This window comes from Vanacampus margaritifer, chromosome 10 (assembly GCF_051991255.1).
Source record: "Vanacampus margaritifer isolate UIUO_Vmar chromosome 10, RoL_Vmar_1.0, whole genome shotgun sequence".
Taxonomy (NCBI): Eukaryota; Metazoa; Chordata; class Actinopteri; order Syngnathiformes; family Syngnathidae; genus Vanacampus; species Vanacampus margaritifer.
The window spans coordinates 15,388,953-15,416,453 of record NC_135441.1 but is presented as its reverse complement, the minus strand read 5'-3'; the positions used below and the strand labels follow the sequence as shown (position 1 = coordinate 15,416,453).

General features: G+C 38.9%; 1 protein-coding gene across 2 annotated transcripts in view; it reads right to left on the bottom strand.

Moving 5' to 3' along the window:
• Positions 1-463: 463 nt before the first annotated feature.
• diaph1 (diaphanous related formin 1) overlaps positions 464-27,501 on the bottom strand; it is a 30,051-nt gene continuing 3,013 nt past the window's right edge. The window contains exons 2-18 of one of the 2 annotated variants that reach the window (XM_077577806.1): positions 18,000-18,026; positions 17,265-17,429; positions 16,737-16,838; positions 16,262-16,392; positions 16,049-16,132; positions 15,907-15,970; positions 13,716-13,855; positions 13,468-13,573; positions 13,236-13,346; positions 12,979-13,097; positions 11,999-12,115; positions 9,776-9,891; positions 7,479-7,543; positions 6,517-6,696; positions 3,439-4,068; positions 1,617-1,731; positions 465-1,462 (exon numbers count right to left, since the gene is read on the bottom strand). In XM_077577806.1, the coding sequence (XP_077433932.1) occupies positions 1,257-1,462; positions 1,617-1,731; positions 3,439-4,068; positions 6,517-6,696; positions 7,479-7,543; positions 9,776-9,891; positions 11,999-12,115; positions 12,979-13,097; positions 13,236-13,346; positions 13,468-13,573; positions 13,716-13,855; positions 15,907-15,970; positions 16,049-16,132; positions 16,262-16,392; positions 16,737-16,838; positions 17,265-17,429; positions 18,000-18,026 (2,478 nt within the window). In that variant the 3' untranslated portion in view covers positions 465-1,256. Of the gene's footprint in view, positions 1,463-1,616; positions 1,732-3,438; positions 4,069-6,516; positions 6,697-7,478; positions 7,544-9,775; positions 9,892-11,998; positions 12,116-12,978; positions 13,098-13,235; positions 13,347-13,467; positions 13,574-13,715; positions 13,856-15,906; positions 15,971-16,048; positions 16,133-16,261; positions 16,393-16,736; positions 16,839-17,264; positions 17,430-17,999; positions 18,027-27,501 lie in introns of both variants that reach the window. The other variant, XM_077577807.1, reaches the window with a different exon arrangement.

Here is a 27,501-nt window from a genome sequence, read left to right as displayed (position 1 = left end):
GAAGGGTCAGTAAAGGTGAGTGATGGCTTGGTGTAGTGTCTGTCTGCCTTTGCGGCGTAATGAGGAAAGGGGGGCGCAAGAGAAGGAGAAAGGGCACCAAGGAAGGAATCAAAAGGAATGAAGCTGGGCTCCCAAAGGTGAGGGATAAGGAGAATAAGAAGGTCGGGAAGAATGCATTAGGCCTTGGGATGTACATTTAAGTAAGAGGAGGATAGATGAGGGGTGAAGGGTCACTCTGCACAACTGCATCTTTTTGCTTATAGGGCCACACAAACATGTATACAAATAGAGCTTGTGGGTTGAATTACATTTGCACTCTAAGCACACCATACAAGAAGATGCTTACACAATAGCTTCAATAAAACCTTCAGTCGTTTTCAAAGGCAGACACACAAATTTGGAAAGTAAAGAAGCATACAGACAGATGCAAAACCTTGTTCACGTCTCCTGTTCATGCTAGAATTTTTCTCTATGTCACTAGCATTCAAATGAGTCTTGGCTCCGACATTCGCTAAGAAAAAACATTGAATGCAGGCTGAACCCCAACCGTAAGTATTATATGATTCTTGGTTCTAGTTTTCCATTTTCTCAGATAGTAGAATGCCAATGCCATGGACACGCACACAACAGACAGCTGGGATCTTATGAAAAGGGCACAGTGTCTTTATAGTCAGCTCTCAGAAAGGTTATTAAACATCATCTGGAATAGGCGGTTGTCTTGGCTTGTAAAATAATGGAAGTGGCGGTATATGGGTCATGGAAATGGGAAAGGGGGGTTAGCAAATTAAGGTGTGACGGGAACGTTACGATTTGCCATGCAGGTGAATGTAGTTCGGACAGCTGCCAATGCTGACATTTTAACTGACATCAAGTGCCAGAATCAGCCGTGTGTGCAGGTGTCCATTTGTTTATTCATGACACATCCGTGTGCGTGTGTCTGAGACAATATACGAAGGTCAGATGAATGCACACGAAAACACCCTCACGTATACACACTGCCTGTGAGCTGATAGTGTTCTCATTACGATATGAATATGGAGGAGTTAGAGCAGAAGGCTCGGTGACACTGGGACAAGGTGATGCGATTGGACAGGTGTGCTTGTGAGAGTATAGAGCCCTGTGTCAGCGCTTTGTGCCAGGACAGCAGGTGGCACGTCGAAGGGCATCAGCGACCTTCTTCTTATCTCTAATTTCACCTTCAGCCCCAAGTCTATCTTTCCCCTGAATCCCTAAAGTGTCAATTTATCTGATCGAGTTCAAGTCATAGAGAGGATGATCTCATACGTAGGCACGTGTGGGTGACTTGTACATGAACTACTGCAGGATATTGTTTTGAGAGGGTGTTTAGGACTAATGCAAATGTGTGGTGTGTCCTCTAAGCAGAGGAGAATAGTGAGATAGGCTGAGAATGTGGGGGGAAATGAAATGAACGGCGGGTTCAGACTATTCTTACCTTTAGTAGCTGGTAAAAGAAGAGCAGGAGGATTCAAATGGACGCATTATGTCAGGGGGACAAAGACAGAGGACAACGTGGGAGAAGTGAGAAGCAGGGAAAAACATTGGTCGCTGATTACACATAAATGATGACTTAATATGTAAAGCAGTCACACACTCACTCTTAGTCTGCGAGGAGAAGGCCAAGGTGAGTTTGGCAAAGAGCTCATTGTTTTCATATTTTTCCTCTTTGGCACAGGTCCAAAAGCTGCTCTCAGAAAGGTCTTCAGGTCCAATCTAAAAGCAGAAACCAATTTCAAGACACTAATTATGACACAGACAGATGGAATGGCACATGAAAATAAGATTCATGTTTCAGAAACTAATCATCAAATCTATTCCACAACAGTGTTTATATGTGCACCTGCCAAGTTGTGAGCTAAAAACAGTGAGGCTATAACATAAAGAGGCAAGGGCATTGTAGTAACGGGAGGGGATGCGGGTACAGAGAAAGGAGAGCTGAAAGGAGGAGGAAGAGAGGAAACAAGCACTCATTTTCTCTAATCTGCACACTGTCTGCACCACAAAGCAGCTTCAGCTTTAGAGCTTCACTTAGAAGTCTGAAGTAAGACCCCCACTGTTTTGCACTTTCTATTCTGGTCACAAGTTACAATTAACTTTGTATGTGGTTCCATCACTTTCTGAGTGTTCTCATTAGGAAAAGGAGAGAGTGAAGGCACTGGTAGTAAATTTACAGATATCAGGCGTTTCATTATGGACAAAGCCTTAGGGAAAGGGGGTGTAGTAGGATGGAAAAGGCCTAATGGCGGGGAGAGAAAGTAATATAGGGATGAGCAAAAGGATCGAGCAAAAAAGCAATAGAGCACACAAAAAGCAGGTTGAGTCATAAAAAAAAGAAAAAGTTAATTTAAATTACAAAAGAATACGGTCCTTTCTTGCTACGATTTAATTATCTTTCAGTGGAGCAGTTACAAGAAGAAGCCTTATTAAAAAGCAATTTCTGTGACATCCTCGTCAAACACTCGCCAGACTGAGCAAGCCACAGCGAGAGGAAGAGAGAGAAGCTAAACATTGATGAAGTCTGTTGAAGCCATTAAACTGTAGCTTGAGGCTAAAGGAAGACAGAGGGCCATTTTGATGTTTTAACCATCACAGATGAGAGGGAGGCGCAGAGCATGAAGGATAGTCATGAGATGTAACAAGTATGCAAAGCTGTGCACCCTTCAACCTCACTGTTAATGCTACGACTCGGAGTTGCGTGCAACACCACGACTGGCTACTTAAAAATCCTGTCAAACTTAACTACGGGAAATAATTTTTAAAATATGAATAAAAAGTGGAATAGGTTGAAACACCAAAAAAGTACTTTTATGAAAAATTCCCTCAAATGTCAAAACCAATCTTCAAGCCATCACCATGCATGACGACATGTGCTGCCATTAACACTAAAAGGAACTACAGCTAATAACCTCCCTGGTGTGAAAATGAATGGCTAGTGTGGCCAACAACTAATGTTTTGTTCAAGCCTTCATCCGCAGACACACAGCAAGCTCTTCTTAATCTTTCTAACACAGGTAGGTTTGCCACAATACATTATTTAAAAAAACAAAAATTGCTACAATGCATTATTGAAAAACAATCACCAATTCTCTATTTGGCTTTAAATGGTACTGTAATTTTATACCCCGACACCTCCATGTGTTGTTTTTTCGTCACTGGGTTTGTTAAAGTTGCTAAGACATTATCAAACCATTTCAATGGTCTCAAACAGTTTTTTCTTGTCGCAAAGAAATTTTTAACATATTCAAAATTTAATGGCAACAAGAACAACTGTTAGCGAACATAAAAACTTCTGGCGAGCGTCACACTGGATCACAGCAACACATTGTGAAATTGCGAGGGTTGTCTTCATAAAATACATTATTAATTGGAGATACAATTGTACTATATAAATACTGTACATATGTATGACTTAAATATGACCTTGCTCCAGTTGGCTCTCTTCAGTTGCACTTCAGGCTTATAGTCCTTCTTAGGCTGGAGGCCATAAGGCAGTTGAACTGGTGCAGGGGCTCCCCAGCCACCCATGCCAAATGGTGGTGGAGCCATACCAAAGCCTGGAGGTGGTGGAGGGATACCAGGACCACCTGGTGGCGGAGGCGGTGGGGGTGGACCCATACCGGGCAAGGGTGGAGGAGGTGGCGGTCCTGGTGGTCCTGGCATACCAGGCAGGGGTGGAGGTGGTGGAGGGCCTGGCATGCCTGGTAGGGGTGGCGGTGGAGGAGGGCCTGGCATGCCTGGTAACGGTGGGGGGGGAGGAGGGCCTGGCATGCCTGGTAACGGTGGGGGTGGAGGAGGGCCTGGCATGCCTGGTAAGGGAGGCGGAGGAGGAGGCATGCCGATTTGTCCTGGCAGAGGAGGTGGTGGTGGTGGCATGGTTGCATGGCCTGGCAAGGGTGGGGGAGGAGGTGGCGGTGGTGGAGGCACGCCCCCAATCTGGCCAGGCACAGAAAGGGCGGATGGTGGAGGTGGCACACCAGCCATTGGCACAGGAACAGTAACTGTGACAACTTTAGTCTTCGCCTCTTCCAGATCTTTGGATAGCGCTTCAATCTGAAGGAAAGGAAGTATGGACTATAATTAATACTATTTTCAAGACATGTATTATGTTTAATAATCACTTGTCTGCTTTATACTCCATTAAATCATATTTCCTGGCAAATTCTGCCTTGTCCAAGTGATGTGCATCCCAAGAAAGTGATTCGATTAGGCAGAACAAAAGAAGGAAACAGAGTTGACATATAAAGGGATTAAAGTCTGGGCAGAACGGTGTGTTGAGAGAGATGAGAGGAGAATGGAGGACAGGTATAGAAAGCCCAGGGAAAGCTAGGGATTTAATCTTCAAAGAGAAGTGTGAAGAGTTTGGGAAAAAAAACTGACAAACTATTACAAGTTGATCCTAATATAATAATAAAAATAAGACTAAGTGTCCTATTGCCTAACCTTCTAACATACTGGTCTATAAGTACGACTAATGTACGTCTCCTCATAATATATTTTTAGAATATTCAATATTAGTGAGGATTTAATGTGGATGCCATGTGTTATGATAAAATGAAGGTTAAACCAAAGTCAAGCGAGCATTTAAAAAAGTTCAGATACTACGTTTCTTCGCATTCACTTGAAAGGATGTGTTTATATGCAGCTTGATGAATAGTGTTGTTTTATCAGACTTTGAAAAGATGACAGTAACAGACTTTAAGGGCCTCTGAGGCAAGCTTCCATAATGAAGCAGCAGATGAAGAGTTGGGCGTCGCATCAAACAGAGGGATGTCTGAATATGAAGAAATCTTCGGTGGGCAGTGTCTCAAACAGAAAGAAAGGGAGCCATCTTAGTTTGAAAAGCCTGTTTGATGTTGATGCTTTGGACAACTCTGTGAGCATGTGTGTGTGTTTGGGCTTTTGAGTGGCAAGAAGATGATACTGCTGGCTCCCAAAGCTTGGATGAATCTCATTTTGGAGATTGTGTAGTCCAAATAAAATGTCTCACAAAGGCATGACAGAAAAAAATGTATGTGGTGACAAACGAGCACGGCAACCGATTGTTCTGGATCACTTGGAATGTTAGTGAGTTGAGATGATTAAATGTGATTTCAGATAATTTACCCCTATGTCTATCACTTGTACTCAGCTGGATTTAGCTCCCTTTACAATATCCTTTCACTGGACTTCTGCTTTACAAGACAAACTATCTACCGTTAAGTAAATCATTTTAAACTGCAGGGGCGCTCGTTGGCAGTTGGCTGGTGTTAAACAAAACTCTGCGAAGTAGCAACCACATATCTATTTTATTACTTATTCAGTATATATTTTAAAGCTTTTGCATAATACCAATACAAAATATGCATGAGAGATGCAGGTATTCTTTTTGATCCACTTGGCTTCACCATCCTCATGTTCTACACTGTAGGATCTGTGACTTAGAATGTGTGTGGCTTTAAAAGCTGGGGTCTGGCGTGGTGAGTGACGTGGTAGTCAGCGATTGAAAGTGTAAGTGTTTTACTCAGGTTAGCCAGTGGTGTTGAATCCCTGGGTGTCATTTGTGGCCGTAGCAGTCCTCATGTGTTTAATTTGTTACCGTTTGTTCAATAAAGGCAGTGAGGGTGGTAGTGTTACTGTTACTGTATCACACAAGCACTTATTCCGGCGTTTTGCAACTACTTTTTACTATTTCACCATAGGTTAGCAGTTAGAATGGCTTCTTCGCTTTCTCTATTAACTCGTCCCCGCCCTCCTCTTGTTAAAATGAGATTTGTCAGAAGTCATTCGAGCCTTAACCCATTATAGCCTATCACCCTATAACGGCACGTCATGCTATATTACTTCACATCACCAACGGTAGCACACATACATCATAAGTGAGTACCAGGCAGGCCGCAGCATCCAATGACTGCCTGAGGAAATTGACAGCCGCCAAGGAGGTGATGATTAGCGACTAATTAGAGCGGCGGCTCTGCACTGTGTTTTGCTGTGCGAGCAGCTAACCAGTTCCAACAAGTAACTTACTGGAGTGGCACAAGACAGTATTGTGCATAAGGGTCCCCCGATAGTACACGAGCAGTGGGGAAAGCAGGGATGATGGGTGTTCTACATGGATGAACTACTGCGCTGGCGGTTCCTCCAGCTCTGTGGTCCTATTGTATATATCACACCCCTACACGAATGTGTTGATATTATCCTATTTAATTGTGAAATATATACAGGCCCGATCAGGCCAGGGTCTGTAAGGTACATGGTTGCCTAACACAGTGCTATACTGGCCCAAGTCTATCAGGCCACATTTAATATGATATGCAACTGCTGTACACTGATTTGTACAATTAAAAATCCCCAAAAAGTGAGACTGCAAAAAGTTAACCAAGATATGGCAAGGGATGACTGTACATTACTGAGAAGGAATGACAAATGAATTCCAGCATAAATATTTTTTTAAATCCCAAACAAATAAAGCGACAGTAATAAAAACCCAAAGACAACAAAAGGCAATGTGCGCTCATGTACCTGCTGTTGCAGAGTGCTTAGCTGCTGCTGCAGACCCTCGTTCTCCTTTTCCCGCTCATGCTTAGAGGAGGTCAGTTGCTCCTTTTCTTGGCTCAGCTCATGCAGCTTCTGTTCATAGTCGCCCTCGAGTTTCTTCATCTCTACCTGCAACTCGTGGCGTGCAGTCAACTCCGCATCCAGCTAATGCACATAATAGGCAATAAGTCTTTAGACCTTGTGAAGGCAGAAATGGAGTTAGTTCTAGGTCCTATCACATTAACTTCTGAGGGCTCAACAAGAAAAATAGATGGGATAGGCAAAATAAATATTAGCAATAGCTTTAATTCTCAATATTGTGGACATTGAAGAAGCTGTTTTTATTAGTCTGTCTAGGACAATATCAATAGAAATGCTCAAATTAATTAGCATACATAGCTGCTCACTTTGCAGGCAGCAGATCTTTTACGTTGGCTGTCAGCTTCCTGACAGTCTCAACCCTAATTCCTGCCAAAGACTGTCTGCAATTACCCCATCACACACAAGTAGAGCTAAAATGTGTGGGTGGCCAAAAATATGTGCTATGCGTGTGTGTGAATTTGTACAATGGATATGATCCAGCGTGTGACAGTCTGAATGAGGGCTAGTTTGAGTTTTAGCTAGAATCTGAATGAGGGCTAGTTTGAGCTCCAATTATCCCGTCACTGGGATGGAAACAAACAGCACACCGCAATTAAATCATTTAGCCGCTTAGGAAGGGTGTGTGATGCTAGTCTTTACGCATGCACATGAGCAGACTCATTCTTAGCATCATCTTCTGTCCCCCCCACCCCTCATTTGTCAGTCGATGTCAGTCAAATATTAGCCACACAGAATGTTATTAAATCCTGCTGCATAATATTGGTGAGGAGAAAATCTATTTTCTTCTGCGCCTTTATGATTACAAAAGCTTGAATGCAATGTGGATAAATGTGTGTGCGTTGCACCTTCTTCTCAAGCTCAATAGCCTTGGCCTCACTGGTTTCCACCTTAGTTTGGTCGACCATGTTGTCTGTAAATGAACAAGAGAGATTGAGATTTATTGGAGGATGCCAAGATACAGACAAAATAGGTGTGACCAGTCAGTTAACATTAATAAAACCTACATAATTTAAAATGTATGTATATAAGATGTGTCAGGTTATTTTTTTGTAAGGTTACTGTAAACTAAACTGACATAAACATGGACGAATCAGTGTAATGATAGATTTGAACATGTAAAATTATGACATTACCATTTAAAATAATAATAATAATCCTAGATGTGAAGGGGAGAAGGAATATGGATGACCAGCAGGGTCCTCTAACAGTATAATTGCAGCATCTACAGGTGGCTCAGTGCTCAAGGAGTTATTGAACATGTGTGGTAAAAGGGCTAATTAACATGAAGATGAATGCCCTAGAGTGGCTGGATTAAAGACAGCTGGATGAAACAGATAGTAATGACAGACACGCCGTAAAAACTTCAAATACAGAGGAAAATTATTTAAATGCACACAAAGTGAAACATATAGAATGGAGGGGTACATAATATGGGCGCTTGCAATGCTGCAATGACAAAATGGCTCCTGGGCAAAAAGAAACTGTGCAAATTAAATCTGGTGCAAGTAAGGTAGAGCAAAATAGGAAATATATTTTGTCAGAATATCACAATAATATGGCAATCCACAAACTGATTGTGCATTTGTGTCACCCTTTTTGCATGGTTATTGGATATATAATAGAGGAGGGATTCTTCTGTCATGGTGGCAGGGCTAAATGGGACAAACTTCGAATAGAGAGCACTAAGGGAGGTAGAATGTAGGGGGGGGGGAAACTGTGCTGAGTTTCAGAGTTCAAAGAAAAACACTAAATAATGCATTCGGGGCAGAATTGGGCTGCTTTCCACTGATAATAACTCTGGCAGCCTTAAAGGAGGCCAGACAGGCTCTATATGTGTGTGTGTGTGTGTGTGTGTGTGTGTGTGTGTGTGTGTGTGCATGTATGCATGCATTTAGATGCAGTGCAATTAGAGCCTTCTCCGGTGAACAACTGAGACCTTCTCATAAAGGACTATTGAACTCTGGAGACATTGCCTGGTGCACTGCTGCATTCGTCTTGACAGCCCCCCCCCCCCCCCCCCTCCCGACCTCATATTAAGGGCCTGTGTCTAAAATTCAATATCACAGAAAATATTTCAATACTTCATTTATATAATATAATTTGAGAAAAATGCCAATCCCAAACTCATTCGGTGCTAATAGGACACTCCATATTTTGTTAAATATGGGTAGTTGTAATATTCGCTGAGCAACACAGTGTCTAGTGGTTGTTTGCATGTCTGCCTCACAGTCGCGATGTTCTGGGTTTCGAGTGAGTGGCATTAATCTTCTTTCTATGCTTGCGTGCGTTTTCTCTGGGTACGATGGCTTCTTTCACATTCCAAAAACATGTCTGTTAAGGTAACTGAAAGTGCCAGTATGGATTTGAATGGCTGCAAATCAATCATCACTTTTAACACCCCACCCTCTTCTTGGTTGAGCAGAGTGAGTAAAGAAGAAACAAACATTAATTAGCCTGGCAGTTTCCCTAACTATTTTTGAACAAGGTAGCCACAAATAAGCTACATCACGGTCAACTGAAAAGACTATACAGAAAAAACAAATACCACCGACGCACACAAGAAAACAATTGTGCCACAAAATGCAAAAAAGTAGAGACAGCAGTACATCAGTCACCTCCACCAATTGAGGGAGTGTGGAGTTGTGCAAAGGTCTTCTCTTTGGTGGAAAAACATTCGAGATCCTGTCATTTAGAAGACAAATTCTACCGGAAATGCTTAAAAACCAATAACGACTTGTTACAATCTAATAAATCATCCAAGAGGGTTCATGGATGAAATATTGGACGACACCAAGTTATTCTATATTGTTTTGTCTTATGGGTATGGTGAAACACAGACTTTTCACTGTACTAAGGAGTGGTGCAGCTGGGACTACGTTCTCTCTGGTGCCACCCTGTCACTACAGGGACACTTCAGTTGCCTTGTGAGCAAATCAGCCTTGAATAAACATTTATGAGGTTGCTACAAATTTTGAGTTCTTTCACATCTGACTGTGCAACTGACAAACACATAAATGTCTGTTAACAAATGTCAATGAAGTTCTAGATGCATTTCATCACCATCAAAATAATATCCCAATAAATGTACTTGGTAGAAGCACAATTTTTGTAGTGCATTTTTTATTTTTTTTTTACAACTTACCAATTAAGTTTTCAATGTTGAGCCTGATGTTGCGGCACTTAAAGTCGGGGTCTGCGCCATTCCTGTGAAGCACGATCTGAGCAATACACTCATCTATTAACTTGTAGTACTGAGGCCTGAGGGAAAGAGTGACAGATTGACAAAGCAATGATTAGGAGAAACGGAAAGGCACTAAAGGGGGAAGGCAGACAAGTGTCTAGCAATGGGGCATGATTCTGCTATATCTTGTGACAATTGTTGCAATTTATGGTTTTCATTAAACGAGTATGGCCTTTTTTACGCACAAAGATAAAAAAATGAAGATGAGGGCATTGTGGGAAGGAGCAAGTACAAACACATACTTCCAAGTGGCATTTAATGTTAATGTTTTTTTTGTCTTCAGCTGTGATTGGAAGTGTGCGTCAGCACGACAGTTTCACTTTCTTGTGTACACTTTTTGACAGTGTGTGTTGATACAGAAGTGTGGCACTGTGTGTCATCAACTCACCTTTAAAAACTCCCCATTTTGGAAGGGTCTTATTCCTTGACCCCATCACATGCAGCCATATGTTATTTATTCTGTCTGCCGCCCACACCTATTTTTCTTAATCACTATGCTTTTGTAGGACACATTCTCCACTCCATCACCATACTTCAACAGTGTGCGTGTATGTGTGTTTTCTCCAAAACTAAAGATTTAAGCATGGAGCGAGAGAGACACCTAGTGTAATTTTTATTCAACTGTAGTTAGAGTCAGAATCACACTCTTAGTATGACATCTGTGTCTACGTTCCTCCCCAAGGGTCTGTCTTGCAGTGCACTTACACTCCATCTGCACTCTACTTTCATCAGTGTAATTAAAAAGTGTATATTTTCTACAAGCAAAAACTCGGGCCCCGCCACCTCTGAGCCTAAATTCCCACATTCCATTGATCCACTTGTATGAAAAGATTTCAATCACAGTATTTAATTGTCCATGTTGGTAATTAATATAACACCCTTAACACAACACGGTTAATGTGAAAACATGAATGCTTGCCTAATTGTGTGTGTGTATATATATATATATATATATATATATATATATATATATATATAGGCCGTTTTCAGTGTTGCTATGAAACAATGCTATTCTTCCTTTAGTAATATGCAACATATGTTCACAGATGCACTACATTTCACAACATAATTCTGCATCTGCTGTGACAATCAATAATTATATCTTGCTTTCCCCTACCTTTTTTAGAGCAAGAGCTTTGAAAGAAACGGAGAGGAATTAGCATTTTGCTGGAGATAAGGGTTGATGGGCACTCATTTCTATTAAAATGGAATTGGCAGGTACATTTGGAATGATGGTCGAGAAAACAAACAGCAAAATCAGTGTGTGTGTGTGTGTGCGAGAAAGAATTGTACGGACGTATTTTGTACAACTCTACAGGGCTGTAAGACTGGCAATCAAAAGTAAAAGAAGGCTGCGACTAGACCATGTCCTTGCCAATAAGTTTGTGTAAATATGTTGAATATGCATGAATAACGTGAGGTGTCTGACTGTGAAGTTTGAATCATCAAATAGGGGTATTTACTCTTTGAATTCTTATCATTATTATCACACTACAAACATTTAATAGCTACGTCATTGCATTCATTGTGATGAACCAGTGAAGGGCATAATGCTTTTATACTATTTTGGAATAAAAAAGGAGTTGCAAACTTGTGACCAACTTGCCTGCATGAGTGTTGTCTGATTCTTGTGTGTAAAACATGCAAGAAAAATATTAAAAAATATGTCATAAATAATCTAATAGTAAATATTTGAAGCCCATGGGAAATGTATTTATTTAAAATGAGTTACTCAAGAAAAAAACAACTTGGTTTGTTTGTTTTGAATAAGAAAAAAAAGGAAAAAGACTTGGTCCTAAGTAATATATTAGCAGTGACACACAAAGTGGGATAATAAATTATGTAGCTGCAGGTGTTTGGGAGATGCAGAGATTATGATCTGTTGGTTCTGCCGTGATCGTCACAGCAATCACGCTGAGATCAATACCACATAACACTATTCCATGTTTCATATCAGACCTCTTGTTATGCCAAGGTAAAGAAAAAGGACCTTCTCAAACTGAAATTACAAAACCTGGCCTCTTGCCTAAGATCACAGCCTTAATATGTAAATATGTCCTCCTATGACCAATGCTTGAGACATGACGAAAAGATGACTGAGGTGTTTGTAAACATGTGCATTACCTGACCAAATAATCATTGCGGATCAACAGGAGGTGCTGCATGACGGACAGGAAGTTGTTTTCAGCTTTGGAGTCCCTCACTGTGTTGACTAAAATGTCAAACACTTCCCTCACATCAGTAAAACAAATACAGTTAAGGCAAAATGTTTATATAGTCACATGAGACAGTCAAACTCAATCCAATCTGTCAACAACAACAACACATTTCACTCTTAGTTGCTGTACTATAATTACCATATGTGGTTCTTTATGTGTGGTGTGTAACACAAAATACACATCAGAGTTGAACTGAAATTTCGCTTTGAGTGAATATAATCAGTCCAATTAGAACAAAAAAAAAAGTAGAGAATGTTTGTGGCCATGATGGGGACATTTGAGACACCTGGTGATGAAAAATGTAAGTGCAAGTTGCATCAAAAGACATTTTAAACAGATACGGATTAATTTGAGAAAATCTGTGAAATGCCTATTCTATAAGATTGTTATATGCCACTCAGAAATAGAAATATTTTTGTGTCAAACATGATTTGACAAACACGGCATCTTTGAGCACAGTATACATTTGAAAAGATTCAAGAGACTATGTAATCTTAAGAGTTATAGAAGTGATTTTGTATTAACACTTTCCAGTCAGTGAGTTTTCGGGTCAAAGTGAAGGGGAGTATCACATCACAGTTTGGACTAATTATATTGGGGCAATGACAAAGCTGACCAGAGGTAAGATGTTGGCACCGCAGCATGACTAATGAATGCCTGTCGGATGCCAAATGTCATGACTCAGTTTAAATGTAAAAGGAAAAAAACATGCTAGATTAAGTTTAGCGAGTATGACTCTTGTAATTAAGCATTGGTCGAAGGCAACAACAGTCAGTCTGATTAAAAACAATCAGGACAGTACAATTATTGCAAATATAAAATGATCTTTCTTTTGTTGGGAAGGTCATTACTGGGCCCTGATGTCACTTCGACCTGAAAGGATATTCCATCTCAATGCGGATGTCATCTAGGCGTGCTTTAAGGTCCTCTGAGTCATCTTCGGCCTGTTCATCAAAGACTGTGAGTTGCACCCTCAGCTCTTCATTTTCTATCGTCCGCACCTCCTTTAAAAACAGCGATGAAATAAGTGAAATCAAACTTTTTATTTTATTTAAAGATTTGTTTACCACCACATTACCTTATGACTTGGGCAGCATCAATGTGAATGTTTAAAACGCACAGTGAGAGAGTATTTTCTGTACCTTAAGGCAGTCTCTCAGTCCTAATCTTAGAAGTTCAGAGCGAATATGGATCCTGAAGTCCAACTCCTCTCCTCGACTGATAAGTGCATTGATTAGCTGCATGCATCCACCCTGGGGGAAAAAAATAACATGGTGAGATAAAGTGTCGATAACCATTTCAAAAACAAACAGTGGAGCAGGTGTTTTATAGTGTCTAGAATTGCTACCTATCGAGCAAGTGTGCGTTTTCTACCTTCAGGGCAATGTTGGAACTGTTCATGCCAGACAGAAGTGGCTGGAATCTCTCAATGTCCTGTTTCTCTGCCTCCTCTGTGATGGCCTCTAGAACACGCTCATGACTGCAGAAAAATAAGCATTTAGCATTTTATTGTTTTCCATGATTACATACATCAAGTGACAGGTCTACATTTTTCTTATTGAAGAATTTAAGATCACTGAATATCACAAGCGCATTCATTTCCACCTCTGCAAACTTCTTACAGATTCTCGGAGTGTTCCAATATAGAAATGGCAGAGAGTAGCTTGACAGCATCCACCATCATATGAGGCACCCTTGGGTTGATGGCTCTGACCAGCAGAGGAATTCCCTCGTCTGACTCCAGCATGGATTTTAAACCGTACTGAAGGGAAGGAGAGAAGCAAGGTTAAGATGATCACACCAAATGGGGATCCAAATAATCATGAAGTCAATTTATTTGCATATATGCAGTGATTCTCAAAGTGTGCTATACAAACCATTACTGGTACGCAGTCTGCCTCTAGTGATATGCAAAAGACTCACGTAATTCTATGTTCTAGGGCTGAACGATTAATTGCATTTGCAATTAAATCGCGATTTGGCAAAACATGATTATTAATCGTCAAAGTTGCGATTTAAACGGAGCGGAAGGAGGGAAAGAGTGGGGGGAGCAGAAACATCACCACTGTAACTAAAGCCTGGCGCCAGAAGTGCACGTAATTTCCTGTGAGTTTTTTTTGTCAAAGGAGAGCTTGAGACGAGTGTCTAACATGTTTATTCTGTTTGCTCTTGGTTTTAAAACAAAACTTCACCGTTGTGTGTTATGACTTTTTGGCTGTGTCGCGCATTTTGTAAACTGAGTGTGCACGCAAGTGTGCGGCTGGTAAATTTGAGTGTCTGCTTGACAACCTGTCATGTGAACCACCACAGCAGTCTGATGTGTGCTGCACATGTATAATTAAAGTGTTCATGGCAATTGATGTATCTCGATGTTTGCGCACGGGGCGCTACTGCGGTGACCAGTCCAAACACGTCCTCCCGTCAAATTGTAAACGGAAGTGCCCTGCTAAGTTGTCCTATATTTTTAGGCTAAATAGGTCTGTATGTGGCCATATGTTGTGTCGTCCAATTTCATGAATGAAAATTACTCACCGTCATTTAATTAACGAGGTGCGGGTGCCGCCGCCGCCTCTTTTAATGTACATGTATTGTAGCATTGTTGAACTAATCAGGCCAAGCGGCGAACAAACAACTCTTTAAGTGACACTTTGCAAGTACCTGTCGGCTGTAACCAGACCAGAACACAACAGCTCCTAACGCACTTAGCTTACCAAAACAAAAGTCTGTGTTGCCTTCACAACCCATCAAAACCATGGGAAACTACCCAACAAGCGACCCACCCAAAAAGTGTAGTGTTTACATGTCATGTTTCATGCAACATGAAAAGTTATAAGGATATGTTGAAGTGGTAAAGCCACTAACTTGTTTACATTAGTTATAATTTGCACTTTATTTCTATACTGATTTACAGTTTTAGCCATACATGTGTGACACAAGTATGTCGTCATGGCGAACAAGACGACTTGTAGTATGTAACAAGTTTAAACCTGTAATTGTAATGGGAAAAACTGATATTAAGGTTTCGTTTGCCTTTATCTTAAGATCCTGTAATATATAATAGATCTGATATTGTTTATTATAATTAACTTTTTGTTGGGTAAAAAATTCATTGAAAACGCCCTTAAAAAAAAAAAATCGCATATGTTATCGCAATCACAATTTGTTTTTATTTGGGGGGGGGGGGCTCGCAATTAGCCTATTTTCCATAATCGTTCAGCCCTAGTTCAAACTGTGCATAATGTTACAGTGGCTTAAGGATTTATTTATTTTTAATCCAGGAGAGTAGACCTTTGTTAAATATAGTTCAGATTTTGTTAACTTTTAGATACAATACACTTTGTATTTGATCTTGTCTACCATTTATTTATGGTAGGTACAACTTTTATGCTTAAAACATTTTAATTTAAGCACTATTTAAGTACAGTTTTCCCCTCCTATATTAGTACAGTGTTTATGTTCAAGTGGTGCATTAATACAGTAATACAAAATTTACAATGCACCATGCAGGAATAAAACCTCTGCCTTGTTTTTGAGGATTTATCTATCTATCCATCTATCCATCCATGCATCCATCTATCATGATGGTTCTAGGAGAGTATTTTTTTAGGTCAATATTTGAGAACCACCGCACCATAATGTTGAGTCAAGCTTTGCTTTTATTTTTGGGATAATCACTCCCTCTAGTGGAAGAATTGCTAAACAACACCAAAGGGAGAAGAGCTACAAACACAACGCAAACTGATTTTATTTTAAAGGCCAACCATACTAAAACAAGAACAATGTATTTTAAAGGAAGTAATAAAGCCATCTCACCTTGTTGTTCATGAAGGCTTTGAGACAGCGTATGATCTCATGTTGACATTTAACTCCCATCATTCTAGGAGGATGACATACAGTATTAACACATACACCATTTATATTGACAATTACGCACTGTGTGTTTTGAGTATCTTACGGGTACTCGTCTTTCTCCTCTTGCAGTCTTCTGAGCAGATTTAACAGCAGGGCCAGGCCTTCATTTCCAAAATTCTGCACCCAACTAAAAGACATAAGACAACGTGATTAGAACAAAATATTTTGGTTTTATGCAATGTGTATTTGTCCCATCTTTTTTATTGTCAAGACATCAAATGCACTTCGATGTAAAAAGTAGAGATGGGTGCATCACCTGACAGGGTTGTTATTGAGTGAGACCCGTAGCGATTCCAGACAGTTCAGCAGCTGTGAGTCCCGGTAGTCTGACTTCAACTCCTGGATATACATCATGGCTGATTTTGAGCTTTCTTTCTGGTCTTGACCCTAATGAACAAACAACAAAACAGCCAGTAAGATCAGTTTATTCAAATGTTCTTACGAATGTAATTTGGTGTGTTTCAACCTGTCCAAAAAAGGTATGGAACCAAATGTTAATGGCAGCATTTAATTACATGTACCTGTACATTCTTTATTATGTTGTTAAAAGGACTAAACCAGCAATTCCAGAAATGCCATTTTGATCTAAAAGTTCTGAGAGTTCATTGTGAAAATCATGTATAAAAAATACACACACACAAAAAAAAGATGAAACTGGAGAATTGTGCTAAATTTTAACAACCAAGATGTCCTGATTCACTTCAATTACTTGAAATTGACCTTTTACTGACCGCTTTAGAGGTGTGGAGGTATTGGGAGACCATTTCCCGTTTAATTGTGATGTCTTTTTCCCTGAGAGGCTGCTGTTTCTCCTCATTCAGGTTCATATCCACCTAAACAATACAAACAAAATTGATGACATTAATTTAATAGCATGATTAAAAATTAACTGTTAACTTGAGCAGGTAACAAACATGAAATAAATTATCTTTTCAAACATTCAGGTGGGTCCACTAACACTTCAGTACAGTAGGATATTAAGAGTCAAGTCAATATTAGTGCAGGTATCTTCATCCTTTCAAGACATATTACATTTTCAAGACATGAATTGTACTATAAGGTAATGAATGCACTCTAGAAAAAGTTTTATTCTGTACTTATTTAGTAACGATCACATGAGACTGTAGTGTCACATTTGACTGTGAAAGGCATTAAAAGACAGAAGGGTCTTTATTCACGTAAGATAAACCAAACTGGAGATGATGACTCGCTCAAACACCATATGCTGCATTTGCTATATTATGATTGTGCTTTCTCACCAGCATCTGTTCAAAAAGTTCCAGGACATATTCATCTGTGCAGTCGAACAGCATGGCACTAGCCGCGTTGATTTCATAGTTGGCAGCTGCAGAATGCCGCTGACCTGAGACATGGCTCGGTTTCTCCTTGTCCTTCTTTATCCTCATGCTGGTGAAACGTTCCAACTAGATTTGAAGGCAACATGACACAAGTTAGATTGGGGAGTGGAGAATGAAAAGCTGCAAATAGGAACGAGGCAGCAAGTAATCCCTAATCATCTTGTGGTCTGTTATACAACTGAGTTGATTTATGAATCAATAGCTTTTAGGATGTTTTGTACATCAATGGAAACCTAATTTCAACAACTTCATAAGATTGATTAGGGATTTAAACATGTATCACAACAAACTGCCAAACAAAGTCAACATGTTGGTGATAGAACATGCAAGTGCAGAGGAATTGTTATTAAACAACAAAGATACTAATTTCCCTTGGGTGCACAAAGTGTATGTGTTGTATACTGCCAAATGGGAAATTAGTTGTAGAAACTTTTCAGTGGTTAAGGTGCATCTATCTTCAAAAGCATGCAACCCAATACGAGAGCACTAAACTACAAGTATGTTTATGAACAAGTGTGTTAGGGTAGATTAGATTGTGACAAATAAACAGTGTCAAGGTGAGTTTGTTTTTTAACAGATGACAAGATGGATGAGGCAAGCAGACTGGTGATGGTGCCATTCATTTAGAAAACCTACCTCATCTGGAATCAGACGTTTCAGTGTCTATGGATGAAGAATGGGCAAAAAAGGGAGGAAGAGATTGCCATAAAAAGTATAAACATAAAACAGATGTCAGAATGGAAACAAGGCAACAAGAGAGGCATGTTGAGTGGGAGAAGAAGAAAAATCAATTAGACAGAATTAACTGTAAACTATAATTGTTTCAGTCAATCAGTGAGGGACAGGTGGAGATTGTTGTTTAATTATAACCAAAGCAGTCATAAATAGAGAGTAATACATTGAAATCCCAGACAATAAAATCTTAAAAGTGAAAATTGTATGGATAATATTGATTACAAATAGTCTTCGTGGTAGAAGCAGGGCCTTTCACATTTTTGTGTGTAATAGCCGATCATGTCCACAAGGTGTCAGGCTACACATACTAATGTTCATCTAGAGCTCTCAGGCCAGAAAAGCTTTTTAAGTGGAACATTTAAACTAATTAAAGTGTACTATAGGCTGCAAATAAAATTAAACCATAAAGAAGAGCTTGACATTGCAATAAAGATACATGACTAAAAAATATGGATACCTTATGACCCTTTAGAGGTGTGTGAAAAATATATATCCTAAACCAGGTACAGTAATTTTATTTCTCGATAACAATATATTCCAATATAGTATTTTTCCTTAAAATTACAAGAAATTAATGGTCATTTTCTTGAGATTATTTTTTGTTTATTCATATTTTAGCAGAGTACATTTTTATATAGAATACACAATAAGATAGAGAAAAAGGTTTAATAAAAAAATATTAAGTGGCCAAATAAATACCACTGAAAATATCTGATCATTTTAAACACTTTTCAAGGAATGCAGACAAATGCAAATAATTAAAATAAACATAACACAGTGCTTCAAGTAGCATTTAAATATACCTACCATACCTAGCAGAAGTGCTAATAAAACAACAGTTTCAGAGGAACACAAGATTGTCATCTTGTTCTGAAAGTCTGACTGCTATAAACAGAGTAGCAGTCTGAGAAGATTGTGGTTGAGAATAAGATGGTGGTGGTGATTCAGTATGCCATCAAGCTAACCAGTTTGCTTTTGCTTACCATGTTGCCAAGGCAACATTGTAGGCTGAATTACATCACATGGAGGGAAACGTTTTCACGCAGACACACCCAGACAAACTTAAAAGCAGGAAATGACACACAGAAAGCTGCTTTTGGTTGTGTTTTCATTTAAAGAAAGTAATGCACCTCGAATATGTTGATTTATCAAGAACACTGACTGTTCATGTAAGTTGATATACTGCATATGAGGAAAGCGAGATTTATAGAGCAAATTTCATACACAATGCAACTCAATGTGCTTAACAATTAGTACATTATTACATTTAAAATAAAACTAAAGAAAGAATCTTACTATTATCTTATCTTACTGAAATTATTAAAAAAAAAAAAAAACAAGACAAAAAATTAAAGGCAGACAGAGAAACAAACAGATTAAACACCTAATAAAAGAGCAAACGTTTGCAGACATTCTTGAATTATCTCTAAATTGTACTTTTGAAAGTACTGCTTGCTGCCTTCAGGTAGAAATCTGTAGGCTGCCTGGCTATGTGACAGACAGGCTGTGTGATTCTATCAGTATAAAATAAGATTTGCTTGGTAATTCAACACAAGCTTTAAGACAACTGAAGTTGTCCTAAACAATTAGTGTCCCCATCTTTGACATACTGTCAACCACACTGCCACTAGACTTGTAAAATCTTACCACTCTATTTTTTTTTCTTTACAACCAAAGTTTCTCTTTGCGTTCATTTTTGTTTCCTCAGTGGCAATCAAAAACACCAACGTGAGACATGAATCTGAGAAAAGGAGGCAAATGATTTTGTGTAAAAAAAAAAATATTTGATTCTGCAATATATCGCGATATTAAAGTGCACAATTCTCAAATCAATTCAATATGCAGCCGAATCGATGTTTAAACATCAATTTTTGATGGAAATATTCAACAAAACGTCTGGGTTAGGATTCACACTTTAAGCATGGAAGAATGTTATATTAATGGAACATTAAGCCTTAATATTTTATTTCAGTGCTGTTCAAACATGAAACAGACTGCAACCTATTTGTTAAATGCAGTGGCTCAGTTATAAGCCTGAAGTTTAAGATAAATAAATACATTTTCATACAAATCAAAGCGTACTGAGCCAAAATATTTGCATAAACAGATGCAAGATTAGAAATTGTGAAGGCCATGCAGCATACAGCAACATAAGACTTTGTTGGTTTGAGGCCACAGTAAGGGATTCATTTCATTTTAGAAGACACTGGGGCAAATAAGAAAAGTGTCAGAAAAGAGACCGTGCAGTCCAATAATACTGCAGCAGTTAGGGATGAAAAGATACACAGTGAGTGAACTCCCGCGGATTCACACTTAGGAACTTGCATGCTCGCATTTGTTTTTGTTTAAAGAAAGCAGGGTAGGTGGGAGCTGCTCAACTAGTCTGCCTTCTAAATCAGACGATCACAGCCCTTCTGACATCGGCAAAAAACATCAGATCTGCAAGTTGGCTGATGTTTGCCAATTATTTTTCCCTTCATCTCCTCAAGCCATTCACATTTGTTATCAATACTAGGGATGCACAATAATATCGGTGGCTGATAATTATTGGCAATTATCGACCAATTTAACATCATACAGATAAACCGGCAAAAAAATATTCCCATGATGATATACTGCGCACACTCTCACAGATCACTTCTTGTAGACTTGTGTATATTTGAAGTTTCAAATATAAAGAAACTCAAAAGACAAATTGTTCTCTTCATCTCGCCTAACTAGTGAAAATTCCACAACACTCACCAAAATGTTACCCTTTCAGTTTTTTATTGCATTTTTTTAAAACGTGACTGTTTTGTTTTAGCAAACTCAAAATGAGTTACTGGTTGTCTTTGAAGCAGATATATCAATAAAATTCTGCTTCATGGTGCCTTTACCCAATGTTTCAATGTATTGTATACATGTTAGATTTATAGTAGAATTTGAAGGTATAATTGTATTCAAATTAATTTTGCAAACAATTATCGGCTTATCGGTTAAATATTAGGTGTTTTGCTGGTTCTTCTTCGAACACAAAAGTAAAACGCCCGGTTCAGTAAAACCCCGCCTCACCCAGTGTGGTTGCCGCGCCTCTAGTGAGCCGGCAGCAGCCTGCTGCTGAAGCTCTGCGTTTCAGCACTCTGATTGGCCGTGCAAGCCATCAATTCTTTAATAAACATTTGAAACAAAATGGCTCCTTGCCGCAAGAAATCATGGAGGAGGAAGGGAGGAAAAGCGAGAAGAGAGAGGAAAGAAGAAAGAAGGACAAGGGGGAAAAAAAACTTGATCGGGTCGTGAATCGGGGACCTTCTGCTTACAGGGTGAGCCAGCACCTTTTCTGGGATTTTAAGACGGCCAATTGTCATTGCACTTTGGCATTGCAAATGTGAAGGATAATTAATTGCTTTGAATTCATTTGGACAGAATGTTTACTGATCAGGGCTACTTTTGACACTATCCCATGGAGGTTTCAGAGAAATTGGGCGTGCGTTTAGTTTGAAAAGGCAGTGCGTGGGTGGGTCCGCACCTAATGACGTCATACAGTGAGCACCCACTCGTTTTCTCAGGTTGGGAGGAGCTGGTGCTTGGACAGCAGAATGGTCTAGAACTTCTTAGAGTGGCGAATGGAGGAAAACACCACTTTGGTGAGGTTTTTGGTGAGGAATTAGCATTTAAACATGGCTAAAAGCTCCAAAATGTTGATTTTTTATGTTACTGTTCATTTAATGCCCAATTCACACTGACTGCATAACTGACGCGGTGCGCTTTCCATACGGCATCCGCACGGACTGCAATTCACACTGCGCTGTGTGACCTGTCCGTGTCCGGAAATCTGCACCCACCAGACCACAAGATCACGGGGGTTCACGCTAGAGAGTTGAGTTCACACGATAACAACCATGTATATAGAGTCCTATTTGTAAACAATAGCCACACTTGCCTGTTGTCACATCAATATGCTTTTGGACATTATTTCTGGGACTTCTACCATGGCTAAATACGTTTTGTGTTTAAATAGTGTTATTTTGTCATGTTTAATTTACTTTTTACAAATTTTTATTTATTCTGAGCTTTTTGTCTTAAATGTCCGACACATGTCATGCTGTGTAGCTAGCTAGCTTCCCTCCCCCCAAAAATTAATTGTTTTTATTTTGAAATACCGAATCTACCTTTGATGCCGACGCTCGACATCCTGTCCGGCTTGTGTAAAGCATGCGGCGTCCGGAAAAAATATAACGCTAGCGGAAACCTTCCGCATCGCCGCATCGGAACTGCACCGCATACGCACTGCAGCTGGTGTGAATTGACACGCAGGCTCGAATGCTTTCTATTCTTTGCGGCGCCCGTAGGGAAAACGCACCGCGTCCGTTCCGCAATAAGTGTGAATTGAGCGTAAAACTGTCCGAATCATGCAATTTTAGCCTCTTAAAGTAATTATTCTGATTTCTGCAGCGCTTTGTGAAAGCAACCATGATTATATTTTGTGTTGATTCAAAATAAGACATTTGCAGCAAACATCTACTTTTACTGTTTGGAAATCAAATCAAAAACTGAATCAATTTCAAAAAGGTACGTCCATCCCTCTCGTGTGATATTGCTTAACTGTTGTTGTTTTTTTAACCACTAAACAATACCATATTAACAACAACAACTTGTTAATAAACACTAATAGGGAAAGAGGCTTTGAAATTCACTTCAATGCAAAGTAAAATTGCATCTGTTTAATGGATGGAATAATTGATAGAACAATATGTCAGAGGGAAAATATAACTTTGCATAATTCTGCAGTTGAAAACAGTTTTTATTGAGGTAAATTAAGGTAATACTGTTAGGGAGCGCGATCCGGAATGTTTCAAACCTGCCCTGTGTCAAGTAATAAAACTATCCACTGTTTTTAACATCAACCAGACCTCGAAAGTATTCTGACCTCCACAGTTTTGAGAGAGGGTGTAAGCATTTTTATTAGCCGTCTGCTAGTACCTCCTTTCACAAGGGACCGGCAAGTGGGGAGAGATAAGCGTATTCAATAATGGGGAAGAATAAGAATATATCCTGTTTGCTATTTTTGCACAACTTCCTGACACAGCCCTCTGCTCATATCGCATATGCCTGCAGGTCCACATGTACAATGTACAAATGCGTATTTTTAACACTGCTAACATTAACAAGTAGTGGCCTTTTAATATGCCCATGAATAAGTAAACACTCTGAACAGTCTGCTTGTAATGTTTTTTCTTGAAAATAAAGACATGCTCAATTGAATTGTGACTTTATTATTGTGGCAGGTCTAACAAATGTAATACGCACCTCACCAGGACTGCAACAAGAAAGGCCACTGTGGCCCTGCGACATCATGGATCATGCAAATATTATATGAAAAGTATTATTTGTTTACACCGCTAACAGTTATTAACGCCTCTCTGCAAAATGAAGTAGCAAGCTATTCCAATGAAAGTGTGTTTGTTCTTAAAAGTAAATATACATGACATTTATTTGTTGGTGTACAAAACCACATTTAAGTCTGATTATAAATATTAAGAAAGAGGTAAAAGAGTATCCTATACAAACATTATGTAGTCTGAAAATGTGTCATGTTTACAGCCACAGGCAAAACGAGGATGCGTTTAAAATAATAGCTCATTTGCATATGGTAGACCCAAAGAACTAAATAATCCCCTTTTATTTTGCTTTGAAGTATGGGAGAGATAATTACTGGATATTTGGTATTGGATTTTCTAAATACAGAGCATCCAAGGAGGTAAAAAGCAACCAGTAACTTTAAACTACAGGAGAAAAAGATATTACGTAAGTGATTGAAAGGATAAAGCAGGTAAAGTGGAGTCCAATCTGAGTACGGCATTTCACTTGTATAGTGACTCTGCATTCCTTGGATCGCCTGCCTCAACAAATTGGTCAACAGCACCCACATTACACAACTCTGCTTTCACATCCAGTCAGAACAGGCATTGAGGAAAGCCAAACAGTGTGGTCTGACAACATCCATAAGCACAGAATACGAAACCTTTATCACTTTATGGAAGTAACCACTGTGCTAGATTTACATATACAGTGACTATAAAAGTCTACACACCCCTGTTAAAAAAAGTATTTTTTTCCCCAATCGCAAGTTGTACAGGTTATAGTTCAAATGAATGGCGGAAAACACTGAACTGTTTTATCTTTGTCTCAATTGTTTTTTTCCACGCACACAAAAAATGAAACATTTAACACGGGTGTGTAGACTTTTCATATTCACTGTAACTAGGCCAAGCTGCCTGGGTTTGCGATATATAATGCATATAAAATTGGAAATGCTAAGGAATAATACAAAACTAATAGATGCGAAACGATTCAAGAATGGTTCAAATTGAAAGTGGAACGATTTGATTCGGTTTCACTCAGTGACTACGTTTACACGCTGTCAATACAAAATTCTGGTTATGGTTAAAATTCAGATTTCTGAAACATTCGGAATAATCCATTTACATGCTTGATTGGACAGAGTTACTCCCGTATACTGTAAATGGATAGTGGTCATTGTGCGCAATTGGAATATCCCTTTCGAAAGTGTGACACACGGACAACTTCATTATGCAAATAGGCGTCATTTCTGCTTTTAACTTTCTACATTCAATAAAAGACTATATTTAGGTCACTCACCAAGCTAAATTAGTCAGTTACCTCCTCTCTCCAAAAGTGTGGTTCTTTGCTGCGTTGTCATGTTTGCTTACCTCTGCTTGAGTATTTCTGGATTGAATGCAAGCATGGACATACTGTATACAGTGTTCCCTCGCTGAAACGCGGTTCACTTTTCGCGGCATCGCGAATTTGTTTTTAGTGCAATTTTGCATGCAAAATGCCTCGATGAGAAAAGTGTATAAACTGTGCCGTGAGGGATTTTACATGCTTAAAACATTTATAATAAATGTAAAACATAAAACTAACTACTTTGCGGATTTCATTTATTGCGGGTATTTTTTGGAACCTAACCCCAGCGGAAAACGAGGGAACACTACACATATGTTTGTAATATGTTTGTAATGTATAGATACACATAGATACACACTGTGGCATTTTCGCTGTAAAAACAGAAAATAACGTGAAAATGCCATGGTAAAATTAATGTATTCAAGTGGGGCTCGTTTAACGAGTAGGCCGGCACGCCGCATAGGTCATTCCTGTACTACAAAGTGCATGATTTCTTGCGATTAGAAAGAGAACAACAAAGCATGCGCTCAAGGCAAACCAATACCCCGTTCAATCGAGGTATCCCCATACGCGTTTAGATGACTAAATATTGGGATTAGAAAAGCGGTAATCCAGGGGTTTTATAAGAGCACTTGGGTTTGTGCACGTGTTTATATGGCCCAAATATTGCCAAAAAGGGCCTGCATATGCATGTACTCACTGGGATTAAGATTGGATTTGATACGGTATGGCTCAGTTCAAGAAGGTATGATGAAATTTTATTTTTTTGTTGCCATTTTACATACATGTGAATGAACTTGCTAGTACTGGAAATGTGCCATTTCTTTGTCAGACGTATCTCTCCTATAAAAGACGATTTGATACGTATCTCCGGTTTTCTGCTTCAAATCGTTTTTTGTTACACCTCTACTAATAGAAAATATAAATGATGTCTTTGTTGTAGATAAATTGCAGAATGTACACCCCCACAAAGGTATTGTGTGATTAACCAAAACTATCTTGATCTAGTTGTCAGATCAACTCAGATGAAACCGCTTATTCCATGCACACTTAAGTCAGAGTGTCCTCTGAGGTCCATGATGCAAAATCACAATTTGAAAGAAATCACACGAAATATGCTTCAGAATATGAACAAACATCTGAAAAAACTCTGGACAGGAATAGAGAAAAATTAAAGTGCAGGAAGAAATTACCCTCTCTGCTAGTTTTTAGATTGAGTCTAGCACCCAAAACCACATTTCTTCCATGTAACAGTTACCTATGGCTCTCACTATACATCTACATTGATAAGGTACACATTATCGGCCATACACCAAAGCGAAAGCCCTTTCCCCAGCTTTTCCACCTTTGTTGAATAATAACACAGGAACAAGGCAGACCTAATTAAAACATAAAAGGCTATTCAATATTTATCTATTACTATAAAGAGCACCCTTAGATGCTACTGCAACCTTGACAACGGTAATAAGTCACACTAATGATGATGCATATTATGTACGCTATTCTGCTTCTTTCATCAGGAAAAAAAGTTATATTTCTATATGTTTCCGTTTTGCAGCAATTAGCATTAGAATATAGCTAAGTTTCATCATTATTCACAAATCTATTTAGAATTCTGAGTAATTGAGGGTTTTTTCAACATGGTCCTGGTTCATTTCCTATGCTCTGCTGCCACCTGCTGGCCATCTGTGTAATAACTACCATTTCTTAAATCGTTCTTTGCAGTTGAGAGCCTTCTGTATGCTCAAGCATAAAAAAAAAAAAAAAAAACATTCAAAACGTATAAATATGTCTTTGGGACACTTAAAACCTTTCAAATAGAATGTATTTATACGTTTTGGGGAGCAAATGAGTTAAACTGTATTACCCCCAAAAAATTCCACTGATTTCTGTTTATTAACTATATTGATTGGTGTTTATTTCGTACTTCCGTATGGTGATTCAAAAAAAAAGGTTATTAATGTACTATGTTACCAGTTCGGTCATTGTTTTACAAAGTAAAAACAGATGTTTGCAAATTTATTATTTTGATAAAACACAGAAGATAATCAGTCTTTTTCATGAAGGACTACAGAAATCAGTGAATTACTGTTGATATGCTGAAATCAGAGGATTTGGACAAAAAAAAAGTCTGAGTCCGAGCCACCTGTTTTTGAGCATCTGCCGTTACGAAGGTCAAATCAGATACCTCGGCAATGTATTAAAGAGAAAAATTAAGTGCATCTAAGTTGCCCTTTTTGTTTGCTCTTTTTGTTTAAAATAATAAAAAAAAATATCCCAATATGACACCTTAGAGAACATTAATAATTTTTCTTAAATTGTAACATTATGATCATCAAGCCATAATCAAAATGACAATAACATTTCATTTAATTGGTTATCCCTAGTATTATTACATGTTTTTTTAAATTAGTAACTGAAATCTACCGAACAGACCACATACCAATTCAGCCCTAAAGTCTCACAGAACAGTGAGTTCTGTGGTGCAATTATTATTATTATTTTTTTAAATATAAAGAAATATGGAAGCATGTACTGTATCTACATTTTATTTAGACCTCCTCGCTTTAATGGACTTGAGTCATTATGTTAAATTAGGCTTTTGCTGAGGTGGTTCCCCCAGGAAGTGGATGCACTGTTGCACGAAGGCACATGCTGGCAAGATTTTATGCTTGACAAGAGAGCCCACTTATTGCCGAGATGAGCCACATGCTCC